This window comes from Meles meles, chromosome 10, assembly GCF_922984935.1.
Source record: "Meles meles chromosome 10, mMelMel3.1 paternal haplotype, whole genome shotgun sequence".
Classification (NCBI taxonomy): Eukaryota; Metazoa; Chordata; class Mammalia; order Carnivora; family Mustelidae; genus Meles; species Meles meles.
The window spans coordinates 88,865,616-88,888,960 of NC_060075.1; the positions used below are offsets into that span (position 1 = coordinate 88,865,616).

General features: G+C 44.0%; 1 protein-coding gene across 2 annotated transcripts in view; it reads left to right on the plus strand.

Annotated features, from left to right (window-relative positions):
- The window catches only part of LHFPL3 (LHFPL tetraspan subfamily member 3), a 592,049-nt gene that overhangs the window by 509,869 nt on the left and 58,835 nt on the right, over positions 1-23,345 (plus strand). Inside the window, exon 3 of one of the 2 annotated variants that reach the window (XM_046020087.1) lies at positions 21,833-21,860. The exons of the other annotated variant lie outside the window; for it this stretch is intronic. Within the exon in view, the coding sequence (XP_045876043.1) occupies positions 21,833-21,849 (17 nt within the window). The 3' untranslated portion in view covers positions 21,850-21,860. The remainder of the gene's footprint in view (positions 1-21,832; positions 21,861-23,345) is intronic. 2 annotated transcript variants of the gene reach the window in all.

Sequence of the window (23,345 nt, forward strand, 5' to 3'; positions counted from 1 at the left end):
AGAGGACTTTGTTTGTTGGGAAGTTTCTTATTACTAATTCAATCTCCTTACTGTTGATCTGTTCAGATTTCCTGTTTCTTCAAGATTCAGTCTTTGAAACTTTTAGGCTTCTTGGAATTTATCTGTTTCTTCTAGGTTATCCAGTTTGTTGGTATATAGTTGTTTGTAGTAGTCTCTTATAATCTTTGTATTTGTGTTGTATCCGTTGTAATGTCTTCTCTTTCATTTCTGATTTTATCAGTATGAATCTTCTCTTTTTTCCTTAGTCTAGCTAAAGTTTTGTCAATTTATCTTTAAAAACAACAGCTCTTAGTTTCATTGACCTTTTCTATTGTCCTTCTAACCTCTATTTCATTTATTTCGACTCTTATCTTTGTTATTTCCTTTCTTTTACTAATATTGGTGTAGTTTTTTGAAGTATAAAGTTAGGTTGTTTATTTGAGATCTTTCTTTTCTTGAGTTAGACATTTATCACTATTTCCCTCTGAGAACTCTATTTGATGTATCCCATAACTCTGGGCACGTTGTGTTTCCATTTTAATTTGTCTCAAGCTATTTTTATTTCCTTTTTGATTTCTACTTTGACCCATTGGTTGTTCAGAAATTTATTGTTTAATTTTCAGATGTTTCTGAATTTTCCAGTTTTTCTCCTATTACTGATTTATAGTTGGAAAAAATAGTTGGTATTTCAATTTTAAATTTGCTAAGACTTAGTTTGTGATCCAACCTATGATCAGTTTTGGAGAATGTTCTGTGTTTGCTTGTAAGGAAGGTGTATTGTGCTGCTTTTGGATAGAATGTTCTGTATATGTCTGTTAGGCCCATTGGTCTAAAGTATAGTTCAAGTCCTTACTGATTTTCTACTGGAGGCTCTCTCCATTGTTTTAAGGTGGGATATTGAAGTCCTCACCTTACTATTGTATCTGTTTTTCTTTTTAGATCTGTTAGTATTTGCTTAATATATGTGAGTGCTCTGGTGTTAGATGCATATGTATTTACAATTATTATATCTTCTTGATGAATTATATAACATTCTTCCATTTATTTATTTATTTAAATTCCAGTGTAACTAACATGCAGTATTATATTAGTTTCAAGTGTACAATATAGTGATTCAACAAGTCTATATGCTATTTAGTGCTCATCACAATAAGCACACCCATTCCCCCCACCCATCTCTCCTCTGGTAACCATGAATTTGTTCTCTGTAGTCAAGAGCCTGTTTTTTTGTTTGTTTCCCTTTTTCATTTGTTTGTCTCCTTTTTTCATTGGTTTGTTGCCTAAATTCCACATATGAGTAAAGTCATATGATATTTGTCTTTCTCTGACTTATTTCATTTAACATTATATGTTCTAGCTCCATCCGTGTTGTTGCAGATGGCAAGATCTCATTCTTTTTTAATTGCTAAGTAATATTCCATCACGTACATATGTAGATAGATAGATTCCCCCATCTTTATCTGTAATGGTCTCCTTTATTTCATTACAGCTTTTGAATTGAAATCAATTTTTCCTAACACGAATATAGCTCTCTTTTGGTTCCACTTGGATGAAAAAGTTTTTCCATTCATTCACTTTCAACCTACGTGTGTTCTTGAGGCTGAAGTGTCTCTTGTAGGCATCTTGTGGCTGGGTCTGGGTTTTATCCATTCAATCATGCTATGCCTTTTGATTGGAGAATTTAATCCATTTACCTTCAGAGTAACTGTTAATAGGTAAGGACTTACTAATGTCATCACAGTGATTGTTTTCTGGTTGTTTTGTAGTTCCCATGTTCCTTTCTTCCTGTTGTGATATTTGCCTTTGTGAAATGATTTCTGTAGTGGTATGATCTATTTTCTTCTTATCTTTTGTAGGTTTTACTTTGTGGTTACCATGAAGTTTGCATAAAGCACCTTATAGATATAACTGTTTATTTTATACTGATAACTTAGCATCAATCACATACAAAAACTTTACTGTTTTGTCTTCCCTTTTATATTTTTGTCACAACCTACTACTTTTTATATTATGTATTCATTAACAAGTTATTGTAGCTATAGTTTTTTAAATATTTTTGTCCTTTAACCTTTTATATTAGAGTTAAGTTGTTAAAACACCACCACATTACAATATTCTGAATTTGACTATATACTTACCTTTACCAGTGTGTTGTTGACTCTCATATTTTCTTTACAAATTAGCTTCCTTTCATTTCAGCTTAAAGAACTCCTTTCAACATTTCTTTTAAGGCACATCTTGTGGTGATAAACTTTCTCAGCTTTTGTTTATCTGGGAAGGTCTTTATCTCACATTCATTTCTGAAAGACAACTTTGCCATATAGAGTATGCTTGTTGGCAGTCTTTAAATTTTAGCACTTTGACTATATTAACCCACTCTCTCCTGGACTGTAAGGTTTCTACTGAAATATCCATTATTGGCTTTACTGGGGTTTTCTTGTAAATCATAAGCTTCTTTTCTCTTCCGAATTTGAAGATTCTGTCTTTGGCAGTTTTATTTTATCTAATCCCCCTTATCCATGGCCATAGTCAACTGTGGTCCAGAAGCAGATGATCCTCCTCCTGACGTATCATCCGAAGGTCAGTAACAGCATAACGCTATGTCACAAAGCCAGTGTCTCATCACATAGTCGCCTCATCACATAGGCATTTTATCGTTTCACATCCTCACAAGAAGGGTGAGTACAATACAATAGAATATTTTGAGTGAGAGGCCACATTCCATAACTTTTGTTATAATATATTGTTATAATTATTTAATTTTCTCATTAGTTATTAATCTCTGACTGCCTAATTTATAAATTAAGCTTTATCATAGATATATATGTATAACAAAAAAACATGGTCTAGGGGCACCTGGATGGCTCAGAGGGTTGAGTCTCTGCCTTCAGCTCAGGTCGTGATCTCAGGGTCTTGGGATCGAGCCCCACGTCAGGCTCTCTGCTCTGCAGGGAGCCTGCCTTCCCCTCTCTCTCTCTGCCTGCCTCCCTGTCTACTTGTGATCTCTCTCTCCTTGTCAAATAAACAAGTAAAATCTTTTTTTTTTAATGGCCTATGTAGGGCTTAGTACTATCCAGTTTCAAGTATCCACTGGGGGTCTTGGAAAGTATCCCCTGTAGACAAGGGGGGACTACTGTAAGATAAGGGGCCTTGGAGAATACCTCTTTAAGTTGAGTTTAGAGACCTGTGAGCTTCATGAACTTGGATGCCCAAAACTTGTCCCAATTTTTGGAAGTTCTCTGCCATTATTTCTTTAAAGAAATTTCTACCCTCTTCTTCCCTCTCTTCTCCTTCTGGAACTCTGATAATTCAGACTGTTTGTTCTGACAGTTTCCAGTAGACTCCCCGATGTGACTAGTAGGGTCCACATCCTCTTGATATCTTTTGGTCCCATCATCGGGTAGCTTAAGACATGTCAAAAGAGAAGTCGGCCTCTTTAGCAGTGCCCCATGCAACTGGGGAAACTGGGCACTCACTCACACTCTCACTTTCCCCCACGGGAGAAATTATAGGCCAAGAAGGGCTCTCTGAGCCTGGGACTCTGCCATCTTGGGGGTAGGGTGATGAAGGTAAAGTCAAACTATTCCTCTTAGTCTCTTCACTGCATCCAATCTCAAATTTTTGTCTAAGATAGTGTTCTCCTGGGACTTCTAGACCATGGCTAAGAGTGTGTGGAGCTGGTTCACAGGGCACTTTAGGGTCTGCAGCCAGGACTGAGGTCTGATATCTATGACTTGACACCCAGGTGGGCAAGACTCCACCTGAATTCCCTTGGCATATGGGGCTGGTGATAAAACCAAAGCTGAATGGGCCTATAGTCTAGTCCTCAGGGGTATGGCGTTGTTTCTGGGTTTATAGTTGGGGCAATGGTTGGTGACTTGGCTGCCTGGGTTCAGGTCTGTCTCCTAAAACAGTTCTCCTCCTTCTTGAGCTACCCCAGGGCGTCACAGTCTTCCACCTGGATCTCACAGCTTCCACAAAGGCACTTCTGGCTGTCGATAGATTCCAAACAGTTGTTGCGGAGGGGACACAAGTGACAAGTGTTGGATTCAGCCATCTTGCTGCCATCACTTCTTCTGAATACCCAGACTAATCTTTAGTGTATGTTTTCTGCTTTGAAAAAAAAAATTATGTGGTGTTGAATTTTTTAATAAACAGGGTTGGGGGGTGCTTGCCAAAGAAAGCCCATTCCGTGATTCTTAGCAAGTGTTCGTAGTGGGGAAGACAATGGAAACTGAGTATGGAGAGGCTGCCCCACATCCTTCTCCAAGGCTCTGTGGACCACTCCTAAGCAGCACAGGCTTCTGCTAACAACATCCACCCCACAGCACAACAGGGCTGACTCTTCAGGAGGAGAAGAGGCAAGGAAGTAAGGAATTCCCATTCAGAAGCACTTGCAGCTACGGGCGAGAGGCAGTTAATGCAGATTCCCTCTGAAGTGAGGGCTGAGGTAGGGAATGTTGTAGAATGGGAGACTGAATTATCCCCTAAGTATATTCACCTGTCCCTGTTCCACAGCACCAAATCTTCAAGTTCTAGGAGATAAAGCTGTGTGGGCCCAAAGGTTCTAGAAGACAAAGGCTGGACCTTTTAAAGGTATTCCATGTGATGCGAATAAGGTGGGACACTGAATTTGCAGTATCTGATGTATCCTACAGTGTGACTACCTTGCCACACTGCTTTAAAAAACCTAGTGGTGCCATCTTTTTTAATTTTTTGAAAGATTATTTATTTATTTATTTCACAGAGAGAGAGATCACAAGTAGGCAGAGAGAGAGGGAAGCAGGGTCCCCAATGAGCAGAGAGCCCAAAGCAGGGCCCGATCCCAGGACACTGGGATCATGACCTGAGCCAAGGGCAGAGGCTTTAACCCACTGAGCCACCCAGGCACCCTTCTAGTGGTGCCATTTTTTTTAAAAAAGCCTAAATTGGCAGAGCGTCTAGAGTTGCAAAAGCAAGAGTTCCCAGAGAAATGAATAAAATAACCAGTTCTCCCAGCTCCAAGTGAAACCTCATTTAGGTACAATAAACTGCACAAATAAGAATATAGGTGAAGTACTTTGCAAACACAGATTAAATACTGTAATCAAAGGTTGGTAAATTTACCAAGAGTTTTAGAGAGCTACTTAGTTCCCCTGAATTGTAGGGTAGAGATGATAACAGCCTGCATATATTAAAAAGACATCAACACCAGAGAAACGAGTTGCTCTTTAGCGAGGCATGAGGGGCTGTTGCGAACGTAGAGCTTGGTGGCAGTATCACCTGGAGAAGGAAGTGGGGACCGTCTTTCAGTGACTGACACCCAATGACCATGAATGGAGCTTTATCACTTAAGAAGGTTTCTGTGAGACAAGGTGATTGGGTGGGACTTCAGTAATTCCGAGCTCAGGCTGTATTCCGGAAGTGGTCTTAGTCTGAAGGATCTTTATCAAAGGTAGAAAACACAGAGCCTAAATACGACTCTAGTGTAATTAGGGTGTTTGTAAATGCCAGTGTCCAAAAGTATTCGGTCATGGTCCAAGGAGGTATTTGCCGCAGGAAATGCTAAATGCTTAGTATAACACACTTATCCAGCATAAAAATTCCCTAAATAATCTTTGTCTAATTCTGAAAGTTTTTCTGCTGCACAGTTTCTCATTGTCACCACAGTTGAACTAGACCAACTGCTTCTTTGCAGGGAGGGGACTTTTCCTGTATACAGTAGAATATTTAGTGACATTCTTGACTTCTACCCATTATAAGCCCATGGGATCCCTCAGTTATAATAATCCAAAATATATCCAGTCTTTGCCAAATGTCCTCTAGGATCCAAAGTTCCCCCTAGCTGAGAACCACCAGCCTAGAGGAAGGAGTTGCTTTCTCTAATTCACACAAAGCCCCCTAACGGCTGACAGTGCCACGTTAGCAAACCCGTCTGCGTGCAGCCCCTAAGACCAAATAAGCCATATGAGCTTGGGGGAATCCTCGATGAAACAGAGGTTTGGAATGGCTGTGATCTTCTGCAAAAGGCCAACACAGAGAGAAAGGATATGGTGGGAAGGAAAAACCAAAGGTAGAATTTCAAAGGACAGTGGGCTGATACCCAGAGGTTTCTTTGTTTTCACTGTTCCTTCTCCCAAGTAGTGCTTGTTGAGTGTCCACTGTGTGACGGACTTGGGGCCATACCCTGTAAGGGCTGCAAAACCAAAGTAACATGGAGTCCCAGCTCTGCAGAACTTCCTAGCCTGCGTGAGGAGGTGAGCAGAGATGGTTCCAACAGAAGGATTACATACAGTAGCATGTGTGATGTACAGAAATAGTGATGCGTGATCGTGTGTGCTGTCGGACACAGAGCCAGTCCTATAGCACAGGACGCAGAGAGCAGCACTGACAGCTCCTGAGATTAATAGGTAACTTCAGTAAAGGAAGATGGGTTCATTCCAGAAAATTCTATTGCCCAACTATTTTGCTGGAATCTTTTATCTGAATGAAGATTTTGGAAGGCCCAGGTTATAGGCCAAGTCTGGTCCTAACCGGCTACGTGACCCTGACTGCCACTTAACTGCTCTAGGTCTTCATTTCCCCATCTCTAAAATGGGCTGGACTGGATCATTCCTCGGCCCTTCCAGCTACAACATTCCCTGACTGAGCCCTTTTGGCTAATTGTCTTCAGGTAACTGGACTTATTGAGCAGTTTTGGGCTTTCTCCATTCTGAGCTCAGCTTCTCATCCTACAATGTATTTCATCCCAGAATGTGCTATATAAAAAACTGTATTTCCAAGTCGACAATAGCTTCAGCTTCAAATATGTATTATGCCATAAAAAAATCACTATAGATTTGTAAAGCAAAACTTAGAAACATTAAATTAGCCCATAAGAGCTTTAAAATTAATTTGATCTTGAATGTGTCTGTGAATGAATGGGCTTGACATAAGCCTTTCAATGTTTCGCTCCACTTCAGAGAGTGCACAAAGTACTAACCGTAAATCAACCTCCACATGTGCTGATACGGTCACTAAGCTGGAAAAAAAAAGAGAGAAAGATGGCTAATAAACGACTCAAACAAGATTTAGAGCTTGGAAAGCCGAGGGCCCCAGCTTGTGACCTGCCTTCTGTGAATTATGTTCATGTGACTCTGGTGGTGGCTAGAGACACAGTGTGGACACTGGAAGCAGAGTCTAGTCACTCAAGATGGAACAGGACTTGGTCTTTATTATCCATTTCAAGCAGGTCTGAGAGAGAGAGAGAGAGTATGTTCTCGGATGGGAGAGTGATGGAAAGAACTGGGACTGAGGTCAGAAGCATACAGAGGTTCACTTTGCTTGTCCACTCAGGTTGGCATGGGCTGAACAACCGTGAGCCTGATGGACTACCGAGTATGTAGACAGCAAGAATAGTCCACAGATATCCAATATGTTTGTACAGAATTTGCCATCACACATTAACTACTCCATGAAAGGAGAAGCAATATGGGAATAGGATGGACTTGGGGTCAGGTTGATGCCCAATAAAATCTTGACTCTACCACTGTCTGGTTGTGTGACCTTGGGCAAGCTACGTAACTTCTGGGAGCCTTCATCTCCCTATCTATGAAATGGATGTGATGAGACCCAGCATCAGAATTGTAGTGAGAATTAAGTGAAATAATGGGTATTTTAGGATTAAGTCAGCTGCATATAACAGAAAACCTAAATAATAATGTGTTAAACCCAGTAGAGGTTGACTTTTCTTTGTAGCTTATGAAGTCTAATGGTAGCAGTCTAGGGTAGACAAGAAGGCTCCATAACATCACTAATGCCCCAGTTTCCTTCTTTATGTAGCTTTTATCCTTGAGATTACCTTGTGATCGTAAGATGGTTGCTGCAGCTCCAACCGTCACATTTGCATTTCAGACAGGAACAAGGAGAAAGAGGGAAGGACAAAAAAGCCTGCCTCCTGGCTGAGTTTTTAATTCAACAACTTTTATTTATAATTCACCCAACTATTTAAATTCATTGACCATACCTGTCTTCAAGGGAGACTGGAAAAGTTGGTTTTAGCTGGAAACATTAGCACCCCCAACAATACAAGGGATTATGGCAGAAGGCGAGAATAGGTACTAGATAATTAGCAGTCTCTCTCCTTTTATGTAAAGCATCTAGCAAATGCAAGATCTTCAGTGAATAATAGGTATTTTATTTAATTTATTCTTAAAGCTATATTGGAAATGTTTGGCTCATCTCAACACGCTGTCTCCCTCAGAAGGTGTCTTCCATCTCTGGGTGAACACCCATCTCTCTGAGGCCTCCACCACCCTTTGGGGATCCCGCAAAGGAGGCTAGACCACAGCCCTTTGTATATTTGAAAGCACTGTCCTGTGCTCATCAGGCCATCTCAGCTCCACACAGCCTGCCCCAAGGTCCTTCTGGTCAAACAGTATTATCAGAATCCTGCACATTATTCTCTGAACTAGATTTCTCTAGTTCAGCAGAACTCAATGATCCAGATATGGGCCACCCAAGAAGAAACAGAAATGGTCCACTAGTTCCCGAGTTTTAGACCCCCTCCTTGTCCTTCACTCCTGCCATGACTGACTTATAAATCAGCCCCGGGAACCTCATTCAGCAGAGGCTCTGACACAGCCCCAAGCCTCTTCATATGGGATGGTATCCAAAATGCAGCCAATCTCCTCCTCGGGAGCAGAAAAGCAAAGCCCCTGGGTCTGTGTCCCCAGTGCCCCCTTAAAGACCCCAGGCAGGCAGGAGGGTGCTACTGCTCACTGAATTAGCAGGAAAAAAGGCAAGGAGAGAGCCTCACAAGATGGAGAGTGGAGAGCTCCTGCCACAGGAAACAGCTCAGTAACTCATATCTAGCCCCTTCCTTTGTTCCCTTGTCTGAAACCAACAGACCTAGAGGCTCAGATAGTCTTCCAGCAAAGGAACGGTGTCCCAAGGGGACAATCCCAAGGCCTGACAAGTCCTTCCCAGGGAGTGGGGCTTATAGGACTCAGGAGAGCATAGCCAGCTGGCCCTCCTGGTCTCCAACCACAAGGGTGTTGGGTAAAATCTCCCCAGGCCAGAGCAGCTAAAGTGATCAAACAAATGGTATAAGTAGGCAGGTAAGAGGAAAAACTGTCCCCAAACATACTAACTCCCAAAGCCCAAAGCTGCCTGAGAGGTCCAGGCTGCAGTCTGGCCCACTGGTCTTGGGACTTAGACACAAGTCCCAAGACTCTCACTCTCACTCTCTGGCGAGATAGTGCACCCCCATGAAGGCCTCCCAGAGAGTTTGACTCTCACAGACCAAGGGTTGGAGTCTGGCTTGCCAACCATCAAAGGCAAGCAGAAATGGGCAAAAGTAAAGGGAAGAGAATAGGAAAAAAAATTAAAAGACTTACTCCTGCAATGGGGAATGTTTGAGGTCACACACAGGTGCCTTTTAAGTTATGGATTGCTGGGCTGCTCAAGGAATAGATGAAAGAAAGTGTAGCTTCCCTTTGCATAGGATGGGTATCCATCCTGGAAACCAAGATGGTTTTCCCAGATATAATTACCAATAGGGGGCGCCTGGGTGGCTCACTCAGTTGAGTGTCCAACTACTGGTTTCAGCTCAGGTCACAATCTCAGGATCCTGGGATCAAGCCCAGCCTGGAGCCTCACCTCAGTAGTTTCAGCTCAGGTCACAATGTCAGGATCCTGGGATCAAGCCCAGCCTGGAGCCTCACCTTGGGCTCTGCACTCAGCATGGAGTCTGCTTGTCCCTCTCCCACCCTCTCTGCTCCTCCCCTCATACTCTCTCCCAAGTGAATGGATAAAGTCTTTAAAAATAGTAATAATAATTACTAATTGCACTCAATTTCACTCCCAAGAGCGACCTGATTGGACAACAAATGAAATGGTGGCTCAACCTTGGGGAGTGACTAGGAAGAATAAAAATCATTCTTTTGATAATATTTTCCCTGTAATTCATATTTATATCCAGAAATTGATGATTGCACCATGTGATCATGTTCAGCTTTACAAATTAAAAATTTTATTCCTTAAATGAAACAAGACAAGATCGGGAGGGAGACAAACCATAAGTGACTCTTAATCTCACAAAACAAACTGAGGGTTGCTGGGGGGAGAGGAAGTCGTGAGAGGGTGGCTGGGTTATGGACATTGGGGAGGGTATGTGCTATGGTGAGTGCTGTGAAGTGTGTAAACCTGGCGACTCACAGACCTGTACCCCTGGGGCTAATAATACATTATATGTTTATTTAAAAATTTAAAAATTAAATTTTTTAAAATACAGTAAAAAAAATTTATTCTTATCCAAATTAAGTTATCATAAAGCACTGTGTCATCAAGTGCACTTTTATTCTTAATTTTTTTTAAAAGCATCTATACATAATGGTGATCCCGAAATTAACCAGAGAATTTTGACAGAAGTATAGTCTACACAGTTTTTCGTCCCCCTGATTGTTGGAAGATTCAATTCAGGCAATTCCAGCTTAGGTAAGGAGAGCTTTGGAGGTAAACTAGTCATGCTCTCAAAACCTTCCTGTACTTACAAGTATTTTTCCTTTAAGAAAAAAATGGTTCATTTCTTTTGAAGGAAAAACAAAAAAAATTTTTTTTTAAACTAAAAAAAAACAACAAGTGAAGAGTGTGGAGCTATATGTCAGCCTATGTGTAACCATCTCCTGTGTCCAAGGGAAAGTCTAGGGCAGCACATTCCATGATGAGAGAGAGACCTGGCGTCCCACCTTCAGCGTGCCCTCCCCCCGCCCCTCCCCACAAACTGCCCCCACATGCACCCTACTCCAAACCACCAGGCATCCCGACAAGATTGCCTGGTTCTCTGAGAGCTGTTAAGCAGCACCATGTTCTCATTTGAAAAGTAAGAGGCAGTGGGATTTTCATGCATCATGAAAAGATTGCGAAGATGAATGAAGTAATGTCTCACAGAACATCTTAATACATCAGAAAAGGATGTTCAGAGAGCTGTACGATGCAGGGAGGGTGCTAGATACAGGCTTCAGAGCAGCTGGACGGGAATTTGAATCCTCAGCAAACCCGCACTACTGCTTCCTGGTTAGCTGACTATGGGTGAGAGACTAGAACGTCGCTGTCCTCACCTGTAAAAGGAGGGCTGGGCACCTGCCTAGGACGCCATCCCAATGGACAAAGACAGTGTGAGGAAATGCCTGCCCTGCGGTAGACCCTCTCGATCCCTGTCTCTGATTAGCCCTTCAGCTCTCTGGGGACTCATGATGTGTGCATAATGTAAGTTTTTCCAGCTTTCTTGCTTCTCCTCTTTTTCCGTGTTTTGCCATTTCAGTGGCGTATTGGTGGAAGCCAAGCTGGAATAGTAAAAGAACTTTGAAATGGAATGAACCTTCTAGAAGTCAGTGTTGTCCTTTGTAATTTTCTGCTCCCATAACAGAGCTCACTACAGAGGATAGACTTGAATGTTTGGGGTGTTTGAGGGCTTAGATGCACCAGATAGTTTTCAGTGGCCTCTTTGGTAGAAAATCTAGAGTTGGTTGTATTGTCCATCGCTCTGTAAGGTGCTGTTAATACCCCCCCAATGAACATAAAGAACATAAATGTTAACTATGAAGGACAAAATTTTGCTCCCAGCTACACATTCAGGGACTTTAATTCACAGGCTTGAGTGCATACATCTGAGGAGAGCGTTTTCTTCACAACCCGTGTTCATTCTGCCCAAGTGTGTCACGGGGTAATACTTCTGTAAAGCACATTTAACCTGGCCAATTGAGTCTTAAAGCATGTCTTTTGCTCTTGTTATTTCTCATTTAGAGTACTCTTTCATCCACCTCAGCAAGCCTTTTTCTGTCATGGCTCACTACCTTGTCTTGGGATCTTTCTATTTAGTATTTGTACTTGATGCAAAGGTCAGACCTGATGGTTAGAATAACCAAATCCTCAGGAGGACTTTCCTGTCTCTGGGTTCCATGAGGACCTAGCCCCAGGCTCCTTCTGAATCCTCACCTCTGTCTCCCTCTTCTGTATCTCCTAGATGTGCCTAGACAGCCCCAGCGTGTTGGCCTCCTGACTTTAAATATTCTGTAGCATCATTTTCCTCCTGAAATCACTTGTTGAGACGTATTAGACGTCACTGGGGTCTGGCTGGACAAGTGGGACCAAGATGGCAAGCCCAGATAAGGTGTGCCTGTTGCCACTGTCCAGTAGAGACAAACACTTGCATGGTGGCAAGTGGACAGAAGGAAGATCTAGAGTCAAAAGCCCACTGACGTGCTTCCAATGTCCCATTGACTAGCTAATCAGCACATGTGTGCATGGTCTGCTCAGTGTGGCCCGCTCAGGTCCTGGAAGCAGAGAAGGCAGCTTCAGTTTCCTGATGGCTTGGATGAGACATGCCCAAGGAATTCCTTTATTAGATGCCTGTAGTGCTGAAAAGTTTGCTCACCTCAGTTGAGGCGAACAGCTGATGTTCTCGGATCACTGACGGCCATTGCAGCCTTGGGGAGGCAGAAATACCTTTTATTTTGATGCAGGTAGGAGACAGTTGTCAGCCGGATTTATATCGTTAAACACATGTAAATTCACGTTCTCTAGCATTTTCTTTTTGCCACTCCTTCCTTCCTTTCAGTCTCCTCTTGGATGAGTTCCATTATATTTTCCGCAACACTTCACAGAGTGGCCTCTGGGGTCAGATGTCCCAGGTTCAATTCTTGGTCCTTCAGTTTGCTATCTGGATGGCTGTGGGGGATACATTTAACCGTGAGGACCTCAGCTTACTGATCCTCACTGACGGAAATGAAAATAGTGCCTACCAGATTGGTGTATGGAGATTAATTGAGGTAATCTTCCTAAAGACTCTGGTATCAGACACAGAGTAAGTACTCCAGAAATATTGTTCAATCAACCGACGTTTGCTGTGTGTTTTACTAGTAAGAGTGATTTTTAGATTTGCTCTCCATGGGGCTGCAGGCTTTGCAGACAACATCCAGAGCCTAGGAGATTCCCTGCAGGTACAAATAGCACCAGCAAGAAGGTAAGCTTACGTGAGATACGACCTTCAGGGGTCATCCCTTGTTCATCCACTTATTCCATTTGATATTTTTTGAGTACCTACTATGTGTTAAGCACAGTTCTAGAAGATGGAAATAAAGTAGTGAGCCAAGTAGACAAAATCCCATATCTCCTAGAGTTTGTTTTCTGATAGGGAGAGATGGGCAATCAAAGGCAATGTAAAAGGCAAGAAAATATCAGAGAGTTTTAAGTGCCATGCAGAGAATTTAAACCAGGTGGTACGCTAGACAGTGGTTGTTTATCCAGAGAGGGTCTCTGTGGATGTGGCATTTAAGACTGATCCACCAGCCAGTGAGAAAGACTTTCACGCAGTGGGATGAGCGAGTGCAAAGATCCAAAGATGGGAATGAAGAGCAGTTTGGTTGGATGATAGTGAGAGGGAGAATGGTGTGCAATGAAGCTGGAAGGTAGGCAGGGGCCAGATCCCACAGGCTTCCTAAGCCAGGGAAAGGAGTTTGGATTTCATTCCAGCTGTGATGGGAGCTATTGGATGGCTGTGAACAGGGAGTGATACAACCAGACTTAAATTTCTTTTTTTTTTAAAGACTTTTATTTATTTATTTGACAGAGAGAGATCACAAGTAGATAGAGAGGCAGGCAGAGAGAGAGAGAGAGGGAAGCAGGCTCCCTGCTGAGCAGAGAGCCCGATGCGGGACTCGATCCCAGGACCTGAGCCGAAGGCAGCGGCTTAACCCACTGAGCCACCCAGGTGCCCCCAGACTTAAATTTCTAAATGTTCCTCCTGCCCGTCTTGCCCCTCTCTTTCCTATCACTGGGCATCGTGGGCCCTGCGGGTCCTGCATGCTGAGGTATTCTGCTGTCTTTGGAATAAGCCATCCTATACAGCTGCCTCCCAAAAAGGAGTGCTCAGAAGACAAAGAGGCCATCCCATTCGAATCTGAAAAGCCCACAGTTTTTTCACCCTTTGTGATTTTTAGAGGTGACAGGATAAAAGCAAGGATTAAGCAAGAAGTTGACCACCTACCCTGGGAATTGAAAACCAAGAAAGATGGTATCAGGGCTGTGGTGAACATAAAATTGGGTCCCACCTTCTAGCATCCTGTTTTTCAGAAGTCAACTGTGTTCTCCTAGTCGTTGCCATACTCCAGAAAGAATTGAAGAGTTATCCTGGCTAAGCGGTGATATGCTAGGTTAACTTTTGCGGTATATCACAGACTAGATGTCAAGAACACCGAGCTCTTATAGATTGTGAGTCTGCCTCTTAGTGTCCCTTCTAGGAGATATGTCTCATAGAATATCAATTTATCTCTGGGGACAGATGAAAATTGTACCCAGTGTGGTTTCTGCATTCTGAAGTTAATGCAGTGTGTTTCAAACAGTAACAGGACAATAAGCATTTTCCCTAATATTTCATGGTGATGAAGATTTCTGTTCCATTTGAAGGCTATCGATGTATATACAACATGGGGCAAGGAATCAGAAACCCTAGGTTCTGACCTCAGCTCTGCCACCAATGTTTAAACTTTGGGGAAGCATTTTGAACCTTAGTCTGCCCATCTCTGAAGGAAGGAACTGGAACTGCCTCCATCTTGGATCATTCTTAGCTCTCATATTTGATTGTCCATATACCATCATCCCGATTTTCTGAGAGCCCATGTTTGCAAGGCAGGGGCATCTGGTCTACCCTACAGCTGAATGGATGCCACAGGGATTAAGCTTACACCTTGGACATCTTTAGCACCATTCCATTATCAGTTGAACAAACCACCTCTACAGTTAGGAAGAGCATAGCTTTTCAGTGAGTCTTCCTCACGAAACCATTTACTCTGATAATAATGTAGTTACTAGATTTTACTGAATGTTCACCTTCTATCATTCAAGCATCATAATAACCCCATGAAATAAGAAGTATCCCCAATTTAATGCAGGAAACTGGACCTTGGAGAAGTTAGCTAGTGTGCCTAAGGACACAGCTGGAGCATACCAGACCCAGACTCAGGCTGACTCCAAAGCTCACGCAGGAACTGAGCTGCCACACTCCAGCATCATTACTTACTTATTTTACCAGACTCCACGGTAATGTATCAAGACATCTGACAGATATTACTAGATGCACAGTAAGTCATTCTTGAACTAATACATGTTTAATGCTCTGCGAACTTGTCTTCAGCAGCTCCCCATGCTGCTTTGGAGAAGTGGTATAACCTCCTGATCTAACGTGGATAGAGGAGACAATGTCTAGTTTGACACAAGTTCCCAGGTGCTTCTGATAGCTCTCCCCACACATGTCCACCACCCCCACCTCACATACACTTCTCCGTTTAACAAAAGTCATTCTATCATTTCATTTAAATAAAGGCTGATCTTCTTAGAATCTCAATTAAATGACAAGGCTTTGTGTGACTTGACCATAAATACACCCAGACTTCCAACTGTATTGTTTATTCAATAATTCTCAGCACCTTACAGACGGGTTTTGACAGAAGTTGTCTTACATATTTATGTTTTTCAGAATCTGACTTCTAGAGTGTAGTACACATCTTGCATCCAAACTTTATTGATGGATATTAGATGTTTTAGAACATCACGATGGCAAAGGACAAGGACAGAAACGTTCTGTAACTGCTGTGTCCGATATGTGCCTTAGACACATGTGGCTTTCAAGCCCTTGAAATGTGGTTGAAGACACTGAGGAGCTAGATTTTTAATTGAATTTCATTTTAATTAAATTTAAATAGTGACGTGTGCCCAGTGGCTACCGTACTAGAAGGCGCAAGTATAAGCAACCTTTCTTCTTTCTTGACCAAAATAATGTAGAACTGAGAAGTGAGACCCCTCCCAGTTTTTTGTAAGTTGCTTTCCATTAAATCCAAAACAAAAATAGCAACAACAACCGTAAGAGCCAAGAAGAAATTCTAGCATGCTTCCATGTGCCGCTGGGGAATGAATTCTTAATGGAGAGAATTCTGACCCAGGGGTCGATGAAAGCAGGTAGTCAGGAAGAGACGTTCCCAAGGGGAGATTCCTCGGCAAATTCCTAGTTGTGAGACGCGGAGCAGACAGAGCCTGTCAAGGAGAGAGTAATTCCCCCTCAGAGGAAAATCTAAATGTGTTTTTAGCCACCTGTCACCCCCAGAGGGAGGACAGGATGGCGACGTTAAATTGGCAAGATTGTAAAACACGGAAGTTAACTACCGTACAAGGCCAGCTGAGGTGTTTAAAGTGCATTTTAACCGGTAGAACTTCATTTCCCGAAATCCAGACGGCGGCTGTTGCTGGTGAAGGGCAGACTGCGGACCTCTCGCTCTTTCTTTCCACAAAACTCGCATTTTCAATAAAAGTGCCATTCCACCAAGGCGGGATTGGGCTGGATTCTCATCTAAAGCAAATACTAAGAAAATCACAAGGGACCAGGATTCAGAATGAGAGCGACCCTGTGACGAGGTAACAGGACACAGGCTCCACTGCAAAACCGCGAACTAAAAACCACCCATTCTGTGCAAAAGGGAGCTACCACGGGAGCAAAGAGGGCAAGAAACATAAACTGGAGGGGAAGTTCATTAACGGGCCCCCGAGAAGAGAACGAGAGATGGATTCTGAGCTAGGACAGTGTTTCTCAAACTGAATTTCAGGGACGTATTCTTGCGAGGAGCTGGGGGTCGCTGGGTTTAGTAGGGATGTTTAAGTTTTATGCTTTCCTTTCACCACATATAAAGGTGTAACTTGTCTTTCTTCGGTGACAGTTCTCAACTGAGAATCATTTTCGAAGGATGAGATTTGGGCTTTCTTAAAAAAGTGTTTCTCAAATGCTGGCTAACGGAGTATATCATAGGTCTTGGACGATGATTTTCCTTTAAAGGGTTCCAGAGTTTATTCGGATTTGAGGATCAGTGACCTAAAGGCAGACCATACACACTATCTGATTTTATTCTTATTGGGGGAATGAAAGCAGCTTCCTAACTTTGCCCTTAGCTTATGAAGAGCTTAAACCTCTCTAAACTCAGCAGGGCAGGCTGAGCACAGTGCTCGTATTTTACTCCCTAAGGGATATCATTGCTTAGAAGATCACGTTCTTCTCTTGCAACTGGGGAGCAACACAGCACCATCATCGAGATCGTGAATTGGGGCCCCACCACTAACCCTGACTCTCCAGCCGGCGGAGATGCTCGTAGCCGTATGTATAAAACAAAGCAGCGGACTGGGTCATTAATTACCAAGGTCATGTCCAGCCTAGATTTCTGATTCCAACCATAAATTACAGTCCCATGTTGTAACGCTCCTCTGAAAGGCCTCTCAGCTAAAAATCGTTTTCCCTGGGGTTCTGTGCCATATCTGTTCTTTTCATTGCCTCCACCACTGAGCACGAAAGGCCCAGGAGGTGATGCATTTGAAGGAAAATCCGTCCACACCCAGCATCCCACCTGTTACCTGCTACCACCTAGGAAGTGGGAAATTAAACGATCGAACCCAGACTCTCAGGGCTCAGTGCAAATCTCCCAGACATAAAAGAAATACTTAGTCCGAGGGACATTTGGGGTTTTTTAAAGTTTCCAAGGAACCAGACAGCTGTTCGCTAAGTGTGAGTGTATCAAATGGAAACATAAAAGCTATGTCTGCTTTTGCGTTTTGAATATGAAAAAGTTATATAATGAGTAGCATCTCGGGCTGTTAGTTCATCTACCCCTGTTAAGAGTGACTGATGGATTTGGGGAGCCCTCTCAACAGCCAGCTGTGCCCAGTAGCACCAGTGATGGTACAAGGCCTGTCTGGGACTGAGGAGCATGTGCTTAGAACCACCAAGCCAGGGCTGACTTTTGGTAGGGGTAATGCTATTCCTTTTCTCTGAGAAGTCCTGTACCCCTTCTGGAAGGGTGCAGACAAAGGCTGTCCCATTGCTTCAGCCTTGTTTGAAACATGATACCTATGGCCTGGGGATAATTCTCAGGGGTCAGAGGGATCCAGAAGAAGTTGGCCTTGAGACCTGATTCTGAGTCTCTGCTTTATAGCTATAGCAGAGAACATCAGAATACTCTAAAAATGACTCTGGCATCATTCCTTCATTTGGTGATAGCACCCATTCTTTTGGCCTTTTTCCTCCTCGGGCTACCGACTGAAACTTAGCCTAGCAGCTGACACCTGGGTATATCTGTATTGCCTTAGGAAGGATGGGACCCTGGGACCCAGAGTAGAGCTCAGAAGCTGCAGCCATCGGATCCTACTAGAGCTCACCCTGCAGGACAATGGTGCCCTGGCCAGCTTCTCAGCGTCAGGGGCTCCAGTCCCCCAGATGTGGTCCTGTGGCCTCATGGGCTCCTTGACCCTCCCAGAAACATGACTTTGCTTGTCCCATCAACCAGAAAGACGTGCCTGTCTCTGTCTCTTCTGTTAAAGCAATGACCTTCCAGACAGTACAGAATGAAAGCCTTCCAGTACAAGAGAATGACTTATTTGAAATGATTCCCTTGGAGATCATCTTGTGTTTCCCACCCTAGTTATAATTTGGCTAATTGCTTAATAATTCTGTTTAAATGTCTCCGTTTCTGCAAACATCAATTCATTAAGTCTACTTTTCCTGGTTGGAAATCTCTTTGCTTCTCTAAATATGCTCGGCCCCCTTCCATTTACACTTTTGCCTGAGCATCATTCTTTTTTTTTTTTTTTTTAATTTTCAGCATAACAGTACTCATTGTTTTTGTACCACACCCAGTGCTCCATGCAATACATGCCCTCTCTATTACCCACCACCTGGTTCCCCAACCTCCCACCCCCCCACCCCTTCAATACCCTCAGGTTGTTTTTCAGAGTCAACAGTCTCTCATGGTTCATCTCCCCTTCCAATTCCCCTCAACTCCCTTCTCCATCTCCCCATGTCCTCCATGTTCTTTGTTATGCTCCACAAATAAGTGAAACCATATGATACTTGACTCTCTCTGCTTGACTTATTTCGCTCAGCATAATCTCTTCCAGTCCCGTCCATGTTGCTACAAAAGTTGGGTATTCATCCTTTCTGATGGAGGCATAATACTCCATCGTGTATATGGACCACATCTTCCTTATCCATTCGTCCGTTGAAGGGCATCTTGGTTCTTTCCACAGTTTGGCGACCGTGGCCATTGCTGCTGAGCATCATTCTGATGACATAAAGAGCATCCCTTTGCAGAGGTGTTGAGCAGATCAAGGTGTCTCTCTGCGTTCCAGAGCCCAAGCCCTGTTACCTGTGGCCTTGAAACAGTACCTGTGTTTGGGAAAGATCTCAGACCGTTTCTTTATTTTTTTTAATTAACATATAATGTATTATTTGTCCCAGGGGTACAGGTCTGTGAATCATCAGGCTTAGAATTTCACAGCACTCACCATAGCACATACCCTCCCCAGTGTCCATTACCCAGCCACTCTATCCCTACCCCCCTGCCCCAGCAACACTCAGTTTGTTTCCTGAGATTAAGAGTCTCTTATGGTTTGTCTCCATCCCTGGTCCCATCTTGTTTCATCTTTTTCCTTCCCTTCTCCCCATGAACCCCCCACCCTTCCTCTCAAATTCCTCATATCAGAATATGATAATTCTCTTTCTCTGATTGACTTATTTCGCTCAGCATAATACCCTCTAGTTCCATCCACGTCATCGCAAATGGCAAGATTTCAAGGTTTTGATGGCTGCATAGTATTCCATTGTGTATATATACCACATCTTCTTTATCTATTCATCTGTTGATGGACATCTAGGCTCTTTCCATGGCTTGGCTATTGTGGACATTGCTGCTACAAACATAGGGGTGCACGTGCCCCTTCGGATCACTACATTTGTGTCTTTAGGGTAAATACCCAGTAGTGCAATTACTGGGTCATAGGGTAGCTCTATTTTCAACTTTTTGAGGATCCTCCATACTGTTTTGCAGAATGGCTGCACCAGCTTACATTCCCACCAACAGTGTAGGCGGGTTCCCCTTTCTCCGCATCCTCGCCAACATCTGCTGTTTCCTGACTGGGTTAATTTTAGCCATTCTGACTGGTGTGAGGCGGTATCTCACTGTAGTTTTGATTTGGATTTCCCTGATGCTGAGTGAGGTTGAGCACTTTTTCATGTGTCTGTTGGCCATTTGGATGTCTTCTTTGCAGTGATGTCTGTCCATGTCTTAATCTATAAAGAACTTATCAAACTCAACACCTAAAGAACAAATGATCCAATCAAGAAATCAGACTGTGTCTTTAAAAAGCCAGCTTCCCTGCACAATGAAGCTGCCATCACTGATCACCGGCAGCCCTAGCCCCCTCTTGCAGTGGGAGGCATGCCATCCCAGGGTGGGAGGCTGCCCGAGGCAGGAAAACCCAGCCCAGCCTTGAGGAGCCTGCAGCCCAGCTGGCAGCTGGAGAATTCAACTCTGGGTACCTCTGCAAGTAAGAATAGTATCCAGGTTAAAACTCCACTTAAAACAGGAGCCTTTTCAGTGCACACCCATCCATGGTGGGGCACCACAGATACACACACACACTCTGCACATAGCTGGAAGCTGAACACCTTGGTGGTGTCTGTGCTTCAGGGTCAGGGTGGGGATAGCCTGTGACTCACCCTTTCCCCGCAGAGGTCGATTAGGCCAAACAGATACAGACACAGTATCATTCGCTCCCTCTGTCCTCTACCAGCTGGAGACTTCCAATGTTGCTTTTCCTTTTTCATTGGAAAACTTTAGTACCTGCCCATCCAACCATACCAACCCCAACACTTTGGCTAGACGCTCCCATTCCAGAGGGAGCCAACACAACCCCCCACGCCTTGGAGAAAGTGGGAAAAACTTAGAGTGACAGCACAGGAACCTGAAGCTTCCCCCTGGGAAACTTTCTTGGGCTTGTGATGAATACGAAGTGACAGAGGTAGCAAGCAAAAGAAGGAAACGGGAAGTGCATCCGCGTCCCCTTCTTTCCCGCGGGACTGCGATGTCCCGCCAAGTGAACTCAGAGCTGACAGAACGGTTCTGGGATTCTGGGAAGGAACGGAGGAGTGAAATCTGTCCTCCCTGACCTGGTAAACCACTTGGTTATCACAAGCCTCCCGTCCTCGCCTTTAAGCAATTCGGTGTGTGAAGCCAGTTGGAAAACACACGATGCCTTCAGTCCAAAGGGTAATTCCTGATGACACGTCCTCAGCCTTCAACTGTCCGACACGAACCGGGCCTCGGGGCTCTACCTGATCTGTGGGTACGCGACTGATTTTTATCTTTCTTTAAAAGCTACTCTGAATTGCTTTGGAATTTGCAATCATGCCCTCAAAGAATTATTGCAACACATGAAACGGTGGCCCAGCCTGTGCGTTTCTAACTTCGTCTTTTTCTCCTGAATGCTTGATTTGTTTCTATTGCTTTTTTCTTATTGAGGATGGAAAATTGGCTGTGAGTCCTTGGCTCTCCATTAACGTTTGATTGTCTAGTCTGGGTGGTACTGCCTGAGGAAGCCAAAGGTAAAAGCTGAAGATAACAATGGTATCTAACACTTAGATAACGCTCAGTGGTGACTAGGATCAGGTATTTCGTGGCTGTTCGGTCATGCTCTCCTCACCACGATCTTAGGAGGTAAGTGCTCCTGTAGGACCCATTTCACAGATGAGGAAACTGAGGACGGGAAGGATAAGATGCTTGCCGGGAGTCACACAGCCAGTACGTGGCAGAAACAAGATACGAAACCAGGATATGACTCCCAGAACTCTGCCTTTCATCACGGTGAACCCCCACGCCTATCCTTCTGCACACTGAGACCGGGAGAGCCCGGAATGACCTTGTTATTTTTAACCATGTGCAAAGTGCAAGCTCTTCATTTATTTTACCTTTAACCCTTCTGTTTTTCCCTCCCAAACTCTCAGACGACGGAAATGCTTAAAGCAAACTAAGGTAGTGTGAGACCACACCATGTAAGTGTGAGCATGGCTCCTTGTGGGTCCGGCTGTTGTGTTGTGCGCTTCTGCCTACCGCCCCCGCATGTTCTCCCCGCTGCTCTCCGCCGGCTCCCCGCTTTCGCCGCTTGGCGCTTGGGCCGCATGAAGCGTCACATTTAAGCCATAGATCTTCTGTCTCGCTCCTGATTTTAGATTTGTGCTTCTCTCTCCGGCCACCCCTGGCACCTGGGCAGGAGCCAGAGCACGTGCCGCCGTCAGCCCGGCACCTGCCCCAGGGGAGGACCCGGGGACTCCTGGGGAATGCGTGAGGTCATTGTTCTTCGACAATGAGCCCTCGGATTGTCAGCTTTTAGGATGCTGGGCATGTGCACACATTCTCGCGGTGACGCCCGACTTCACAGGGTGGAAACATCTGTGGGCTTCTCCATGCTGGTCGTGGTCGCCGCGCGCTTTCACTGTGCACTGTCCTTCTGGGGCTGCCAGCCTAAGCAGATTATTGTTCTGTGAGTCTTTGTAGAGGTGAACGTTATGTGAAAATTAATGCCATCCTGCCATGGCAGCGCTAAAATGAGCCATGGGGAGAAGTAGTACCTCGCTTCTGTATTATTTCCTCTGTACGTATGTATATGATGGACACACATACCTAATATTAAACGTGTGATCATGGAGAATAATGGCTTTGAGGCCAAATGGTGAACTCTATGACGCTTCATTCACACAATGGTGTTTTGGTGTTCCCTGAATCCACATAAACTATATTTCCACTTCGAGTGAATTTAATATATGGTAAGCTAGACTTACAGAGTAAGTGGAGGAGGAGAAATTCGTGCCTGACAAAGAATATCTGGAATGGTTGAAATATGACCCTGTCTTACTGTACAGACTTCCCACCTGCCAACGACCTCGGGCTGGATCTGCTTGTCCACAGTCCCACTGAAGTTTCAAGTGTGTGTTCAGTAGGCATCAGGAAGGAGGAAACTTTTCCAAATTAGTTGTCGGAGATTACAAGAACTTAAAATTGAAGGGGTTGACATGAGATGCATCCCGTCCATGTTGAGACCCCCACCCCGCCATTTGGATGTGCACAGAATTCTGGAGCTGATGGGTCCTCAGGGATGTTTTACTTGGTCCTTTATTCAAACCCCTTAATTCACAGATGATGACTGAGAGGGACAGTAACTTGCCCAGGATGGCGGGGCAGAGGCTGGATTAAATCTCAGTCTTCCTCTTTCCATGGAAGCATCTTCCCAGTGTATCATCTCAGCTCATTTCTCACTGGGAGAGAACCCCCTGCACAGCCATTCACTTTTCTTTTTATTTTTTTTTAATTTTTCAAGATTTCTTATTTATTTATTTGACAGAGAGAGATCACAAGTAGGCAGAGAGGCAGGCAGAGAGAGTGAGAGGGAAGCAGGCCCCCTGCCGAGCAGAGAGCCCGATGCGGGACTCGATCCCAGGACCCTGAGATCATGACCTGAGC